Source organism: Rhamphochromis sp. 'chilingali' (genome assembly GCF_963969265.1).
Source record: "Rhamphochromis sp. 'chilingali' genome assembly, chromosome: 8".
Lineage (NCBI taxonomy): Eukaryota > Metazoa > Chordata > Actinopteri > Cichliformes > Cichlidae > Rhamphochromis > Rhamphochromis sp. 'chilingali'.
This window is the reverse complement of record NC_137935.1, coordinates 15308099-15325622: the sequence shown is the minus strand read 5'-3', so window position 1 is coordinate 15325622 and position 17524 is coordinate 15308099. Positions and strand designations below refer to the sequence as shown.

Here is a 17524-nt window from a genome sequence, read left to right as displayed (position 1 = left end):
TGCCTTGTAACATAATGATCATTTATTTATATACCTTTGTTCAGAGGGTCCTTTTAGTGGTAGAATTGCATCATTATTTCTTCTGTGTAGTGTAATTATAAAAGTGTATTGCTGAAATTCTGCCTCTTACGCCTTCACAGTGATTTTCTTGAACACGAGATTCTCAGAGGTACTGCAGGGATTTTAAATTAGACTTCTAACAAACAGCCTAGGGATGGTATAAAAAGCAGTGCACATTAACTTATTCGGACTGCACAACTCACAGCCATTCATTTCTGCTTTATTCTGTCTTCTCAATGACAGTATAAGCACTCATAAAAATCACACAAAGGGGGCAAGAAGGAAACATTTCTCAACAAAGACTCATTTGACCATTTGAAAATGCTATTGTATGTGCCGTTATGCACATTGCATGGCTCCGTGTGGGTTTGCGGCATGACTTTACACATACAAAATATGCTTACTCTTGTATTGTTGCTGAGACCTGGCTGATTTATCAGGTCTTGCACTAATATCTGCTGCATTACTATAAAAGGAGAAAGGAAGAAAGCAAGTTTTGGCAGAAACACTGGGCAAAGTGCAGTGGTTGATGTTTTACAATCATTAACTTAATTGCTCTAAATGCTGTGCTTACCACAGAGAGACATGAGGTTCCAGTCATTCATCAGATTAAATCCCCAACAGCAGTCAGTGTTGCGCTCATTCCTTCAGCTTGTCACAGTAGGAACGTCTCAGACTGCACTGTATGCACACATGTTCAGGTTTACTTTCTGTTTGCTTCTCTGTGTAAGTCCTTTTTTTTTCATTTAAAAAAACAAAATAAAAACACAACGCCTTGGATCTGAAGTGCACATTCTATTGTTTTGAAGACTTATAGCCATAAAACCTTTGCCCCTAAAACGTTTCTATTGACTAAATATGTAAGAAGGCAAATTTACTGTAAGTGTGAGACCTAAGAGTTGTGACCTCTGCTCTGAGGTCTCAAATATAAGACCTCTGATCTTAGGCCTGGCTGCCGATGCTTACTTGGATACTACCGCCTACTGATGAGCACATCCTTTTCCTGTCAACAGCTGCAGGGGCCTGAAAACACCTGGATACCACAGAGCTCTAGGCTCTCTGACATGCAATAAAAATGACTCCATCTATGTGTATGTGTGTGAATAGCTGTGTAGATTTGTGGCTGCTTGTAAATGCCTTGGATTGTTCTCAGATGCTGTAAAATGCTGTAATGATCCGTAATGAGGATCTGCACCCTGAATGTGACCACAGCTGTGTGTACGTAGGTGCACGAGGCTGGTAGAATTTTGTTTTTCAGTTCCCCCTCCTCAGGTGTGGCATGCTGTGCAATAATTTAACTAATTGACCGTGACTCTTTTAATTACTAACTAGTGTGTTTCAGGAAGGAACAAACTAGTTAGGAAGGAACAAAGGCAGATATATGTGTGTGTGTGTGTGTGTGTGTGTGTGTGTGTGTGTGTGTGTGTGTGTGTGTGTTTGTTTGTTAAAGTGCAAAGTGTGTGTCTGTGTCTGTGTGTACATTTATCTGTGCATTATCTGTATATGAGCACACTGCTGCTCTCTTGTTTTGTACACATATTTTGTACATATTTTGTACACATATTTGTAAAATATGTGTACACACACACACACACACGCGCGTAGAAAAATATTTAGTATACACATCCAGAAATGCATATACTATTATATATTGTACATATATTTATTAGTTTCAGATGTAGCCATTCTTGTATTTTGCTTGTTTACATTATTGTATTTTGCACAACTCTGTTGCTTGTGAAGCTCGCACACAAGAATTTCACTCACATGTGCTGTACCAATGTACCTGCACATGTGATGTGACAATAAAAGTGATTTGATTTGATTTGATTTGATTTGATTGTGTGAGGTGCTTCTTATATAGGTCTAAATCTGACTATTGAGAGCAAAATCCAACCAGGGCAGCGCCTGCAGATTACGTTTCTTGTGGAATTCGGCATAATCAAGAGCTTCAAAACAAACCTGTGTGGTAGCTGTGGCATCAACACTGTGTCCAGATATGAGATTTTCTTTCTGCATGATGCTAACAACTTATGACAAACTGAAGAGACTGTCTGTCTGTGACAACAATAACTGAAATACGGCTTTACTGTAAGACAAACAGTACTGACCACAGTAGGACTTGCTCATGATAAATAGCTTGCTCACATGACCTCCTCATATCAAAATTCCAGCAAGAATCGTTGCAAAACACCACAGAAACTCGACTCCTCATAAACACATCAAATAAATATAGCTGACCTGAGGTGTGTGGCCAAGAAAAATAATATGAATATTAATGCAGTAATTCTTCTCCAACAAAAACATATTGAACTAAAATCCTGAAGTGAATATGTTTTTGCCAGAAAAAATGCTTATGAATAAAAGGAAATAGTTTAGACCTCCACTAAGGTAATAACCTCCCCTGCTAGCTGTCCTAAAGCCAAATGTCTGAGTTTCCTGTGTAAATAACACTAAGAGTAATAAAGTGGCATTTTGACTAACAAGAACTGACAGAACGAGTGTATAGTATATACAAAGTTTTGATTTTGCTTTTTTTGGGGGGGAGGGGGGGACTAAATACTTACTACCTTTACTTGAAAACTGCAGTGTTGAGCTATATGGCTGTTTCAGCAACTGCTGGGATTATTTTAGTTTACACAATAGCAAAGTAGGCTGTGGCGCAGCCAAGCTCTAAGAAATTACTGTTTTTGTCACTGAATGGGGAACAAGACTACATGTAATAGCTCTATAACCACTAAGTATATGAAAGTTGCATGTAACTTATGGGTCTGAAACATGAAGCCAGTGCTGATGTGCCAGCAGGAGGCTGCTACTTTGATTTCAGAAAGCAATCTAAGATCTAATTAAACATTAACCTGAGTAAACACTTTCCAGATCCGTTGAAGGTTTTAGTTCAATTTGTCTGCTTCTTATTGAACGCAAGATATTATTTATTTTTAAAACTATAATTAGAGTCAAAAAGGATGATAGAGAGGGGTGTGCCTTAGGTGGGCTTACCTGGTGACTGACAATTTGCCACAAGGCCCCCCTGTTCCTTTCTTGTGACCTCTATTTTCTAATAGCTAAGATGATGACAGCAAAAGCAGTCAATGCGGCAACCGTGGTTGGGAAGCGCATCTGTAACCGGAAGGTCGCCGGTTCGATTCCCAGGCTCTCTGTCCTGGTCGTTGTGTCCTTGGCAGTAGGCGGTAGACACTTTACCCTACCACCTACCGGTGATGGCCAGAGGGGCCGATGGCGCGATATGGCAGTCTCGCTTCTGTCAGTCTGCCCCAGGGCAGCTGTGGCTACAGCTGTAGCTTACCTCCACCAGTGTGTGAATGAATAGTGGCATTGTAAAGCGGTTTGGGTGCCTTGAAAAGCGCTATATAAATCCAATCCATTATTATTAATGCGAGGCCTCATAATGGGATTTTTCTATCCAATGACTATATTGGCTATGTGCATCTTTTATGTACATTCTATTAACAAAACATCATTTGTATTAACTAATTAGTATTAATATTAATTGTAATTAATATTTAATTTAAACAAATGGAGATTTAAAGTGCAGTTGTTCAGCCTATTTTAGTTTAAACATAAGTAACAAAAAATAGTTTTTTTTCCAACCTAATTGCTTCAAACGTTTTATTTGTGGGGCAGCTGACCCTCAGAATAGCTCCTCTGCCCAAATATTTCCCAGCAATAGCACACAGAGAGCAAACAAAAACCTGACTAGCCAATTTCACTTAAACAAAAAATAAATAAAAACTCACTGGGCATATGGAGTAGAAATGTATTTTTTCAGAAAAAAAGCAGAATGATTTCCTACCATCCTTTCGCCTAGACCACAGGGGGTTGAATCATAGGATGTTCTGATTTTGATACTCTTTTCAAGTCTGCCACTGATTGGCTAGAATTATGGCTCTAGACTACTCTGTGACATTTAGAAAAATATTATGGTTTTATGCAATTGCTTCTTTACAACATTAACCGATAGAAGCTTCTCCAGAATATTCTTGAGTACACGGTCTGATATAATATCTTTTACCTGAAAATGTACAGCATTAGCAAAGCCATGAAAAAAAGACAAAGAAATTTTAATTAGGAAGTCATTTTCAGATATATCGCAAACAAACAGTCTTAGATAACACATTTCAATAAATTTTAGCTGAATGGGAACAGGAGACGGGGCTGCCTCAGAGAAGCTGAGATGTTAAAGCTATTGCATAAAATTTTTAAAGCTAATCTGTATTCCTTTGGTAAAGACGTTTCCTCGCAGTGGGTTTATTGTCCCTACAAATGTGTAAAGCAGGAAACTTAGAGTCTGAAAACACTTTTGACTCATTTCAGTCTTGACTTCATTTGCAATTTCTGCTCGTAATATACACTAAGTACATCCTTTATAGTCATGTATTGTAAGCAAATCCAGCTGCACTAAAAACACTGCAAGTGAAATGCCTTGTGGAATGAAAAACACTCAGGGATAAAATGGCAATGCAGAGGGTAGAAACTCCAAATTCGGATTCTGTATCATGCTGAGTGGTTTGGTTCAAATTGACGTGACGTCTCAAGCAAACATCAGGTGGCACAAAATCCATTCTCAAATAAATCCAAATACACACATAAGGGGTGATAGAAAGTGTGTCTGTTTGTTTGTTTGTGTTGTGTGTGTGTGTGTGTGTGTGTGTGTGTGTGTGTGTGTGTGTGTGTGTGTGTGTGTGTGTGTGTGTGTGTGTGTGTGTGTGTGTGTGTAGAAAAGAGAGTGAAAGGGTAAGCCTTTGCTGTGGTTAAACATTAGCGCCAGGCAGTCAGTAATCCAATCACACACACATGATCTGTGCCCTTTTGCAGGAAGCGCCCTGTGAAGGGTCTCTATCTCAGGACATCATTACAATTAAATGAGCACATAAATAGTGCACACATGGTAATAAGAAAATGGGAGGATTCGAAATACGAACACGGTATAAAGAGTCTGAAGTGAAATGCAGTTATGCAAGAAGTGAAAACAAGTAGACCTATGAGGGAAAAAGGAAGGAAATTACTTAAAAAAGTAGCAAATGAACCAAAAAAAAAAACCCCACTCAAAACTACACACTGAGCATTTGGTGCAAAATTCTAGCCTGTGTTTGTATTTGGATAAATGATGTTCTCTGTGTTTCAGCATACCAATTTTGAAAGAAACTAATGGATACAACATCATTATGGTGGAATATAGGAGGATGAAGAATATACTTGTCCCTCACCTGATCTCAGTCCGATTGAGCTGCTGTACCATTTAATTAGGTGATAACAGCCTACTCAGAGGTGGGGGAGGCAGTATCTGAGCCACGTTAATTATATCTTCTATTTTCCGAGGCAGATCTATAGATAACAGTGCTGTGCTGTGATCCAAAAACACATATAAACATAAAATAAGCACAATAAAGAAACCTCTAAGTTGGTTTTATATGTCATTTTAAATCTAACTCTCTCATCAGTTGGGCTACTTGTAGGTCTGTGTATAGTAGTCAGGATTTCCTTTGAGGATGTCAATACTGCCACCCGGAGCTGCTGGTTCCTGCTATATTGTTGCCCACTCTTATAGATCTTCCTTTTAAAGAATGCTCCTCATGTTCTTAGTAGGCTTGAGGTCAGTGGATGGTGGCTGTCACAGCGTGATTGTTTTCCTTTTTATTCCAAGGGGTAAAGGATGTTTTGTGCAGCAGGAGATAGAGATACCATTTGAAAAGGTATCTCTTGGAATCATTTCATGTTTTGTGGAAATCTTTTTATGACTCTTCTTTAACACTAGAATGAACCAATTATAATTTGATGGTCACTGGTACAAACCACAGTAACCCATATGGCAAACAAACAAAAAAAGCTGTGTCCAAGGATTTCTGAATCCAACCTTTTCTCATCACATACTAATGTGTGTAATGAGTGGCTGGCTTTGCACATCTCTCACCCCCTTACTCACCCGTTATGAAAGCTTCAAAGGCACTCTTTTGCACCACATTTAAACCTAGTGGTGAGGTGTCATTTTCCTACATGCAGGATTACTGTTGTGAACCATGACCAGCTGTATTCATTGTCTAACGATAACACGTGAGTGACAGTGTAAGTCAAAAGCCCAATGGAAGTCAGATGCTGAAAATGAAATAATAACAATAATAAGAAAAGAAAAACCTCCGGCCATCCCTGAGTCACAGGAATATCAACCTTTGAAACAGAACTGTTATCTTTCTCTGCCACAGCTGCTGCCAAAACACTTTGTGTGTAAGGAAGAGATGCCAGCAACATGTGACAGATCAGCAGTATTTGATGCACTGAGGTAATAATGGGTCACCAGAATCTGTAGAAAACAAATTTAATCCAAACTGAATTTGCAGAAACAAAGAGTGAAACTGCTCAAATATGTATTTTGCAGACCTACTGCTTATAAAGGGGAAAAAAAAAGATATTTCATATCAGATCTTGATAAATTAAATATTAAAGTTGATAATCGTTCCTAAAAAAAATGAATTGTGTAATTTATGGAAACCCAGATCTTTAAACTGTAGAGAGCTGCATTGAAAATCCTTTTTTTTTGAGCAGTTAAAAAAAATCTAATTTGTTCTTATTGTTATCTTTTCATATCAACCCAACTCATAGTGACAGGATTGTTGTCCTTTTGGACTCAGGGGAAAGTTGGCTGTCAAGCGCCCGTGTAATTTAAACTCCATCCTCTTTCCTGTATTGATCCTGGTGTGTCACTGAGCTGTGCAGCATGATGGTGTATATCTGTTGATGCAATATTTATAAGATAACTTTATAATTGTCAGGAAGCTTTCAGGTCATGTTGAGCTATGTGACGGCTTGTCAAAGTCAAAAGGTTATCAAAGGTTATCTTTCTAACACATCCTACCTACTTAACCACCCACTGAAGAGTTTACTTTTGATAACACAGAAATTGCTCTCCTTGGATAATGTCAAAACAACCAGGAAGAATAAAACAAAGAAAATATCATTTAAGCTTTTGAAATGTTGGTAGCATTTTTTGTCAGGGATATTTTGTATATCCTTCTTAGATCTTAGTCAAAATCTCTGCAGCAACACAGCACATGATTTATATATTATTTCATTTCTTATTTTTTATGAGTTTTGTGTTGTCAGAAAGAAAAAGCTAATTTTCAGACATCAGGGTGAGTGCAGCACGGGAAGTAAATTATGTCATCTACTAATTGGAAGGTTGGTGGCTCGGTCCTTGGCTACTCCCAGTCTGTGTGCCAAATATCCTCGAACAAGACACTAACCCCAGATTGCTCTCTATTGCATCCGTTGTAGCATGAATGTGCGTGAATGTTTCTTTCCAAGCTCTTGAGACTGTGTGTGAATGTTAGATAGAAAGCATTCACAAAAAAGTGAATGGGTGAATAAAGCGCGTTGAGTACAGGTAGAGTTGAAAGGTGCTCTATAAGAGCCAGTCTGTTTACCATTTACCATGCAGGTTATACATGCTTGTATTTGCCGAATATTTAGTCTGCTACACTAAAAGCCATGGGGAAAATGACCTTAAATCCTTTCTTTTAGACTCAAGAAAGGAGGATTGTACTAACCAGACAGTGTTTGCACAGCTTGTCTTTGTGGCTATCAACAAGCGGAAGTTTATGAATGCAGAGGAGACACACAGTCTGAAATACTAAGCTAGCTATACCAATGAATTCTTCCATTAAATCTTCAAAAAGCCATCCCTGAGGGACTAAATGTTTAAACATGCTACAATAATCTAAATGAATGACTTCAATCGTTCACTCTTGTTGTTTAGATGACTGGTTCTCTAGACAGCAGGCCAGTTCTGAGAAGCCACGAGTTCATGAACGGGCATTATCTCTGTAGTTCGGTCTGTAGCAATTTCTCTTTGGCTGTACCTTGGCCAAAAGTTTTTGTTAGTTATCTGTGTGCACAGCATTGAAAGAGCTAAATCTACTCTGTAGATACTACTATAGATGTTTTGTACTTCACTTGTCCAGTTTCCTCTATTGTTTTAAGGACACGCTGCAGACTGCGCTGGGATATGCCAGGTTTTCACCTAGCTCCTTGGGAATCACCTTGTTGGTGCAAACATGTTATTTTATGCCTAAGAAACAGTGTTATCCTTGGCATTTTACATAGGATTTAACTATAGAGTTAGGAACAAATGATGTGTTTGTACGACAGGCTAGTAACAAAATACCTAAAGACACCATTTAAAATGGGTTCTTTGCTAAGCTCTCTGTTCTGTGTAGACACAACACTGGTTCATCCCTTGAGTTAGGTGTTTTTTTTTTAATGCATGAATCATACACAGTGTTAAGGGCTAAAAAACTAACAAACAATGGTTAGGTTAAAGGACTGGACTGAAAATAAGAGAAAAAGAAGCCCATGTCCCACGAAAAACTTTTAAAAAGCTTTGAAAAGTGTAGCTTAAAACCATTTAAAATAATTACAAGAAAGTCTGGGTCCTCAGAAGCAAAATATAAAGAAATGGGTGACACAAGACTTTTGCACAGCGCTGTAGTTGTAAGCACGTGCATTTGTACTGGTATTCACAACAAACAACTACTACTTGTAGCTGGGAAAGGTGTTAGTTGTAGACAGATATGAACCTGGGTTACAGTCTTTGAAAGGTCAGTGCACTAGCACATTAAATGCACTATCTTGTGCTGAAAATGTAAATGCACATATAGTCCTGATGAGATACATTTTCAAAATGTGAAATACATAAAGGCTGCTTCTTTCTCTTGAGTTGTCATAAACAATAGCAACAGCAATCATAAGTGCAGCTATTTACATACATTCCGTATGTAGACAAAGCATATCACAAGGCACTTAGACTTGAAAGACATTTACATCATGTATTATTCATGATACAGGCCATATAAAGCAACTATACAGTTGATGAACAGAAACAAAAAATCTAAAAGCTGGGGAAAAGTTGAGACTTTTTTCGATGGAGAAAAATAAATGTAATTATGTTTGCTTTTTTTTGTGATACCAGAATATCTTTAGTCTACATCATGTTGTGTTCCTACATTGTTACAATGTTTCCTATCACTTCAATGCACTCAATGCGCTCACCATCTCTCTAATTTTTTCTTCAAGGTTCCCTGAACCACCCCTAGAAATCCCAGCATACTAGTTGAACTGCAGTGAAACATTATGACGTGATAGTCATGCTCATGAATTTATCAGCGTAGTGCAGGGAGAGTTAAGTTCTTCATATTGTTGGTGCTGAATGACAAACCAGCAGCTGGACTTGAGCTGAAGTTTCAGATACCTCCTGTGTAGGTGTAAGGTTTTGTTATTTTGAAGCACCGAGGACACAGACTCTGTACCGGCATCACATAACAATAAACTTGCTTTAACCACAGCGGTTTGCAGCAAACACAAAAATTACTGACTGTGTGGGTGTTTGAACCTTGATGATGAGAAAATGTATTTAGGCACATCCTCGTGTTGCTCCTGCTCGTGTGCTGCTGCTGAAAAGTGACAGCAGTCCCTGTAGGAATAGTTACACTTTAAAGCTACAATATGCAACTTGGTGCCTTGAGGCGGCACAGGAAAAGAGTATTGGTCCCCATGCCCTCCCCCTCAGTTTAGCAAGTTTACACCCCAACACTTATCACTCATTTTGATTAGCTGTCTACCTAGAAATGCTATCTAGCCTGAGGCTGAGCTAACTAGCGTCCATATGCCCACAACAGGTGTTGAAGAGGCAATGAACGCAGGTAATAAAACAAGCGCTGGTGCTCACTCTTGTTTCCAAATGGCCCTTTACTGCCACACCTTCAGCTTTGTTGCACCTTGATTTCTTTCCACCTCTTTTCGTCTGCTCTGTGCCGTAACTCCCATGCCAAAAGGTATTTGTGACAAGCACAGAATAAAATATGCATTTATTTTTACATGATTTTGCATGATAACATTTATCATGCCCATTTAAAAGATGGGAGCTAGAACACTATTTATTTATCTGTTTACTCATTGATTGATTTATTCATTCAAAGTAAAACTGGTTGTTCACCTTATTCACATTTTGACAGTGTATTGATGTGTTAGCTTTGCTCTTGGGGCACCTGGTATATCAAAGGAAAATTCCAATACACACTATGTTGCTTGTGTTTTTATATAACATTTAAAATAAAAATGATCAAAGCTTTGTTTTTGTCTATTTTCTGCAAACCTAAACTATCTTCAGAAGACCATTTATTCTGTACTTGTTTATGACTCAAAAAAATGCACTTTCTGAATATTTTTTTCATAATAATTATTCAGGTTGTTTTTATTTAGAGAGAAATAAAACAATTAAATTGAAAAGAACAGCTGTGACATGTTTTTCTTCTTAGAATAATTACATTTCTTCTGTTTTGTCACCGGTTACTATCTACTGCAAAGGCTTTATATCATAATTTACTTAGTGTCGCCATTTTCTGACAAAAGGACCGAAAGCATCCCTTAATTAAAATAAATAAAATGCATACGCATGACAGCTGAATTCTTGAATTTTTGAATCCCCAGAGATAAGAAAAATAAAACCTCTATGTTGTACCTGAGGTTATATGCACCCAACTACTCCCTCTTTCCTTATTGTGCAGTGAGCAACTTTGCTTCTTCATCTTTGTCTGTGATTGTTTGCTTCATGCTTGCTCTGTTTCTTTATTTGAAGGTGTCCTTGAAAAAACAGTGGAGGGGGAAGCTGCTGCTCTCACCAAGGCTAAGACCCTTTACAAGTCCTGTACCAATGAGAGTGAGTCAGCAGGCAAAAGACATTAACACGCTATGCCTTTTTAGATCTTCTATTATCCTAATGTGAACAGTCATTTTGTAAATTGCTGTTGAAGGTTAAATGTTTCTTATTCAGTTTTTGTGTTGTCTATCAACAAAACTGTTATGAAAATATACATGAATCATCAATTTAAAAAAAAAAAGAACTGCAGTATTTCAGCTTTACATGATTCAAATGAATGCTTTCTTCAGAAGTGATTTGCTTTGGAAGCCACATCAATAAACTCCTCTAAGGCCTCTGAATTGCCACAGGTTTAGTATGTACTTGATAAAAAGCAATACAGTGGTTGAATTTCTTTTTAATTGATTTTCACAATTTTATGGGTAGAAAATAAATGTATCTACACCGCAAAACCTATTTTCTTTGATTTTCGCTTCTAACTAGGTTTAATTGAGCTGAGAGGGGGGAGTCCTCTGCTTGACATGCTGCCTGACGTGTCTGAGTGGCCTATAGCTGTTGACAACTGGGAGACCAATTATGGTAGAGAACTTTGGTTCTTTTTCAAGTGTCATTGGGCATGATGTTATTGATGCCATGTCTTTCTTTTCACTTCTTTTTCACTTCTTTTTTCTTATTTCTTCAGGGAGAACATGGAGGTTGGAGGACGTTATTGCCAAGTTGAATGAGAAATATGGAACTCTGCTCTTGGTTAACTTTTTCGTCGGCACTGATGACAGGGATTCAACCTCGCATATCATTCATGTAGGTGTATGCCTGTGGCAAGGAAAAGAACTCACCTCCCTCTGTTCATATTCAAAAAGCCCTCATGTCCCTCTGTTCACTGAAGGTAATGACTAAGCCTTTATTTGGCTTTGATACTGAAAATAAATGTCTTCTTCTCCTTGCCAGTTTGACCAGCAAACAAGCCTTGGCCTGGTGTCCAGAGATTACTATGCATGCACTGGTCCTTATGCAGAGGTCAGTTTGCATGTTTACATGTATACAAATCCACACGCCAGTGCAGTGCAGTTAAAGCGTTTTAATCAATGAATAATGAAAGCAGTTCCAACTATTCACCTGAGCCCCTGGATTTCATGTCCCTCCGAATTTGTTCCAAAAAAACCACAAATGATGAGGCTATCAGCCGAAACATCCGTTCACATCAGTGCACAAATAAATTTTATTCCTACTCTTAGAAATGTAGTGAGTTTGTATGTGATGAACGAAAACACACATAATGCTGATAACTCTATCTCAATCCAAACCAGATGTGTGAGTGGAACAGACGTCCGTTGCTCTGGTTTCACTTTACAGCTTCCTATTTTGCCTTAATTGATATGCATGTTTGCTATAGACAGACTTTGTATCAGTCAAATCTTGATTTAGTCAGTGGTTACTGAAATCAGTGAGTTACAAGTTGTGTTTATTTTGCAGGCATGTCGGGCCTATGAGCAATTCATGATTGACCTGGCTAAGCTGATGCGCAAGGACCGAGGATTAGCGATCAATGAAACTCGCATTAGAGAGGAGGTGACACGAGTTATAGACTTGGAGAGAGACATTGCTAATGTAAGTATGGATTTGTGCTTTGCCGTTTTACAAGTAGAAATATGAATTCAAATACTTAAGAACCTCCTGTACTTTTCAAAATATGCTTATTATGGCTTTGAGAAACCATGGGAAAGAGATCTTGTTTTCAGTAATGCATACTGTAGTTCAAGCCTGCTCAGTTCCAAGTATTCATCCAGTTCCAAGTCTGATTATGATCAATAACTGAATGTAAAATAATTCCCGGTCCACTGCGAGAAGTGTGGTAGATATAAAATAGATATCGTCAAACTAAAACTGGCTAGTTGTCACTGGGCACTGTTGCTAGTGTAGACTTCCTGGTGGTTGAGAGCTGTCCATAATGAAACAGCTAGCAAGATTATGTGGCAAACTGAACTACACCACAATCAAAAATAAACCTCTTTCTCACATCTTACCCTTTTCCAATGATAAGCAACAGAAGGCGTGTAGTTAAACACATATCATTTTATAAAATATGAAATACACCTTTTTTTCTGAGCTTCTTCATTCCCGTTCTCCTTGACCTATGTGCAGATAAGGGAGTGACATTTTCTTCTTGTTAGCTGAAAGAGAATATTTTTCAGGTAATGGAAAGAGAGACATTGGGATGTCATTGATTTAAAACTACTGTTAGTGATGCAAAGCAGGCTGGTATTAAGCTAAACTAATCTCAATTTTGAGGCTAGTGAATGAGGTGACAGCCATTGAGACTGAATAGTACAGTCAACTAAAATATTACAGAAGAAAGTTAACCATAACCTGGAATGGTAACTTGGAGTAAACTGTCAGTAATAAAGCAGTAAAATAGCAGATACCTTAATAAGCAAGTCAACATAATGAAAAACACTTGCACATTTTTGAGGAGATTCAGTGAGTTGCCTCCTTGTGAAATCCAAGATTTTCTGAATCATACCTGATAGAGCTCACTGACCTGCAGTTAAATGTAGAGCTGCAGGCTGTGGTGACATAATTACTGTGATCATTTCAGTATATAGAGTGTTACGGATTCAAATATTGGGGATGGACACAAGAGGAAAAACCACAATAACAACACTGGTCCGGCCGGGTTGAGTCAAACAATGATTTTAATGATCACACGCGTGGGAGATGGACACCGTACGCAGACAGCATCAGATCTCAAAATGGTGGAGCATTGATCAACCTCTTATAGCCTCTAGTGGCCCCCACCTAATCATAAAAGCCTAAACATTCACATTCTTTCTCTCACACAGCGCCTAAGCTACGACCTTGGCTCCCTGTTTATCTGCTCCTGCTGAGATGGGGCAGAAAACTCCAGCATGTTCTGTTCTCTTCTAATCAGACAAATAAGGCGATGACTTTCTGCGAACAGTATTTCTTATAACTCAGCAGTATAATGCATCATAAAACAATATCATTCATTCACAATAAATCAGCAGTCTAATGTAATGCAAATCAGTTTAACAAATGCAATAGTTATCACCTTCTTCTAATTCAGGAGAATAATGCAAACTAAAACGACATAATAATTCACAATCTTTATTTAGGGGTATAACATGGCATAAAATAATATTATAATCCCACAAGAGGCAACCTACAACTGATGTAAGTTAAAATGCAGGCAAAAACTTTAGCAGGGCAAAGACTTTGTGCAGGTTCAGTAGCTTTATCTTTCTGTCTAAGCTGGTACTTCTTGACAGACTGGAAAGATGATGGTTCAAAGGTTCCTTCTTCCTTCTGTATTCTAGTTCTGTTTTTTTTCATCTAACTTAACACAAAAGGTTTCTGTTAGCAGGATGACCCTCCTGTCATCCATTTGTAGACCAAACCTCCCTCCTCTGTGTGTGTGTCTGTGGTTCCAGTCTGTAGCAGCTGATGTCTAAAACAAGCTGTTAACCAGCCTGATCCCAACACCGTGACTTTTCATCAACAGTTTTCCACACTCTGTGTTTGTCATCCTAGTCTGTTCTGCTCTGCTCTCTGCCATGCTTCACTTCTCCTCCACTCAGCTGCTGGCTTTTACAAGGCAGTCACACCATTCGCGCTCTGACATTTACAGAGCCAAAGCCTCCTGGGACGCCAAATACTTTTGATGCTGCTGGACCTGCACTGCAACTGTACGCATGTGTCGGGAAACAGGAGGGTTGTGACAGCATTCTTGACTTTTAGCCCCTCTGTCTTGCTCTTTCCAAGGCTACTGATACCCCAGAGGATCGTAACAACCCGGTGTTGCTTTACAACAAGATGGAACTGGGGGACCTGAACGCCAACTTCACCCTTGAGGTTGAATCACAGGTAAAAAAAAAATTCTTTATGTACCACAGTTTGCTGTTTTCATTTCACATAGATACTTCTTTCTCATCTTTATCTTCTTCTCCTCTTTATCTCTGGGGGGATTTAAAAAAAAAACAACTCCTTTTGAAGCTATTTGACTGGAGTTACTTCACAGCTAAAATAATGAATACAGTCAACATCAGCGTCCCTGACACAGAAAAGGTCATAAACTACTCGCCCAACTATTACAGAAGGCTCAACCTGATCTTGGCCAAATACACCAAGAGGTAGGTGTGTTCATTTAAGTCTGTATCTGTGATGGAGTATAAAAGCCTGTTTTTGTCTCTAAGCTTGTGGGGGAGGGAGTGCACAGTATTGATAGCTTTGTGTGAGTATGATTGCTTTTTTCTCAACATGTTTCTGTCTACTCACAGGGATCTGCAGAACTACATGGTGTGGCGTTTTGCTATGAACATGGTGGTGGGTCTTAGCAGAGCTTACAGAGACACCAGGAAAGCCTTCCGCAAGGTACACGTACAGGACCTTGATGCTGTTATAGTCCATGGAAGGTCCTGTTTGCAGACACTGCTGCTTACCTAAGTTATTAAAAGAAATGCAAACAACACAGGGTGCAAAGCAGTTAAAAATGTTTGCAGTAATGTTCCTGCTGGTATGGGGCTAAATGACAATACTTATGCTTTGAATTAAATGCTAAAGTTAGCATGGGATCATGTTTAAGATGCCAACATGCTGATCATTTGCAGGTTTGTTTACCACTGTCACCACCTTGCTGGAATATGTGAGCATGTTAACACTTGGCAATTAGTGCTAAACAGAAATGATCTAAACCACAGTTACATTAGCACATAAGGCTGCTTCCAAATGGTTATTTACTGCACGTTTTTGCTACTTTCACAAAGCAATATCAGTTACCTTAAGCTGATACAGTTTATCTTCTAACACTGACAAGGCTACTGGAAAACCATCTAAGGTTAAAACATGTTTGAGATTTGTCTATGCAACATGCAAAATAGGCACATTTTTAGAAATTAGAAGATTTTATATTTTCAATGACTTTTTTGGGGGGGGGGGGGGGGGGGGGGGTGTTAAGAGTTTTCATTTTGAAAAATTCTTTAAAATAAAGTGGGGGATGGGAATCAAACCCTACCACCACCCACACACCTATTTAATTGATGCTAAAACTGCAGTATCAGTCAGGCTCTAATAAACAGTCGATTTCAACACGTTGCTTCATTCATATTCTTCCTCCATGCCTTAAAAATCTTGGTAATCCTTTTTCTAATCTAATCATTTCCCCACTGCCCCATTTCCTATTGCCATGAGCCTCTTTAAACAATATGCTGACCAGTTTATCCTTCATCTTTAATTGATCTGTGCCTTGTTACTTTCCCTGCAGGCTCTGTCTGGTACGACGTCAGAGGCAGCAGTGTGGCGACAGTGTGCTCTGTACGTCAACAACAACCTGGAAAATGCTGTGGGACGACTTTATGTGCAGGAGGCATTCTCTGAAAAGAGTAAAGAACTGGTCAGTAGAAGGTGCATTAGGCTTTGTATTGTTAAAACACATTAGACTCAATCAAAGATAAAGAGCTCTTGGAAATATCCTTCATTAGACAAGATACAATCTCTGTAATGGAATTCCGCACCTTGTTTATTGAAAGCTGAAACTGATAATCTAAAAATGCCTCTGCAGGGCATTACAAGAGGAGTGTGGACGTTTATGTATTCAGTTAGTCATACATACAACAAAAAACATGTGTTTCAGGCACATCTGATGGAGAGTATTTTGACACCCACTTGTGTTTTTGTCACATTTGTGTCTTGTCTATCAGAATACTGTAGTTTTTGCTTGCCTCCACTCAAAGCAGCTGAACAAGGTGTCCTTGTTAGCATGATCACACCACCCACACTGTAAATTCAAACTGCCTATGCATGTGTATGTGTGAGCTGTGGCATCTGACATTGTGCATGTGAATCAATTTTTATTTGCGACCATGTACAACTTTCACAAATAGAAATACATTATTGTACATTTCTGTCATATCATCAAGAATTTTACAGTATCTTTGTATGGCAGTACATCCTCTGATGCACACAGTACACACATTTCATTGTGACTAACTGACCTGCAGCTGCCACACTTTCTTTAAGTGACACAGATACAGTATCTTTTTGATATGTTCTTCTTTCCTTTCAGTGCGTACTTTAGGTAAATTGTTGTTTTATACTGCTGCTATTAGTATACCATCGATACAATATTTACTCATCTGCCACTTTATAAACCAAGGTATGCAGAAGAGCATCTCAGAGGTCACAACACCTCAAATCTTAAAGCAGATGGGCTACAGCAGTAGAAGACCACAATCGCTGCCACTCCTGTAAACTTAGAACAGGAAACTGAGGCTGTAACTTACATCAGCTCATCAGAACTAGACAATAAATGATTGGAAACATGGTACCTGGTCTAATAAATCTCAGTTTGAAAGCATGGTTCCACCTTGCCATGAATCAATAGCACAAGCTGCTAGTGGTGTAATGGTGTGGGGGAAATTTAATGATAGACTTTGGGGTTTTAAATTAAGTGTCATTTAAACACCATAGTCTATGTGTATAGTCTATCTATCTTCTGATGTTTTTTGTGTTCCAACAGAATAACACACTGTATGATAAAGCTGGTTTATTGAACATAACATCACCAGATGTCAATACAATAATAAACCACCCTTGGGACAGGGTTGAACGGGATATATAATAATAATAATAATAAACTTTATTTATAAAGCACACTTAAAAACCAAGGGTATGCCAAGGTGCTTAACAAGTAAATAGAGTATAGGAGGAGGATAATAGAAATAGGACCAAAGCAAGTACTAAATATGCAAGCAGATAACTGTCACTAATACATAGGAAAGC

The 17524-nt window shown here is 38.5% G+C and overlaps 1 protein-coding gene across 4 annotated transcripts in view; it reads left to right on the top strand.

Moving 5' to 3' along the window:
* LOC308401153 (neprilysin-like) overlaps positions 1-17524 on the top strand; it is a 35572-nt gene that overhangs the window by 8868 nt on the left and 9180 nt on the right. For all 4 annotated transcript variants that reach the window (XM_080889256.1, XM_080889255.1, XM_080889257.1 and 1 more), the window contains 9 exons: positions 10709-10789; positions 11213-11308; positions 11412-11530; positions 11678-11746; positions 12203-12337; positions 14510-14611; positions 14741-14877; positions 15025-15118; positions 16008-16136. In XM_080889256.1, coding sequence (XP_080745382.1) covers positions 10709-10789; positions 11213-11308; positions 11412-11530; positions 11678-11746; positions 12203-12337; positions 14510-14611; positions 14741-14877; positions 15025-15118; positions 16008-16136 — 962 coding nt within the window. The remainder of the gene's footprint in view (positions 1-10708; positions 10790-11212; positions 11309-11411; positions 11531-11677; positions 11747-12202; positions 12338-14509; positions 14612-14740; positions 14878-15024; positions 15119-16007; positions 16137-17524) is intronic.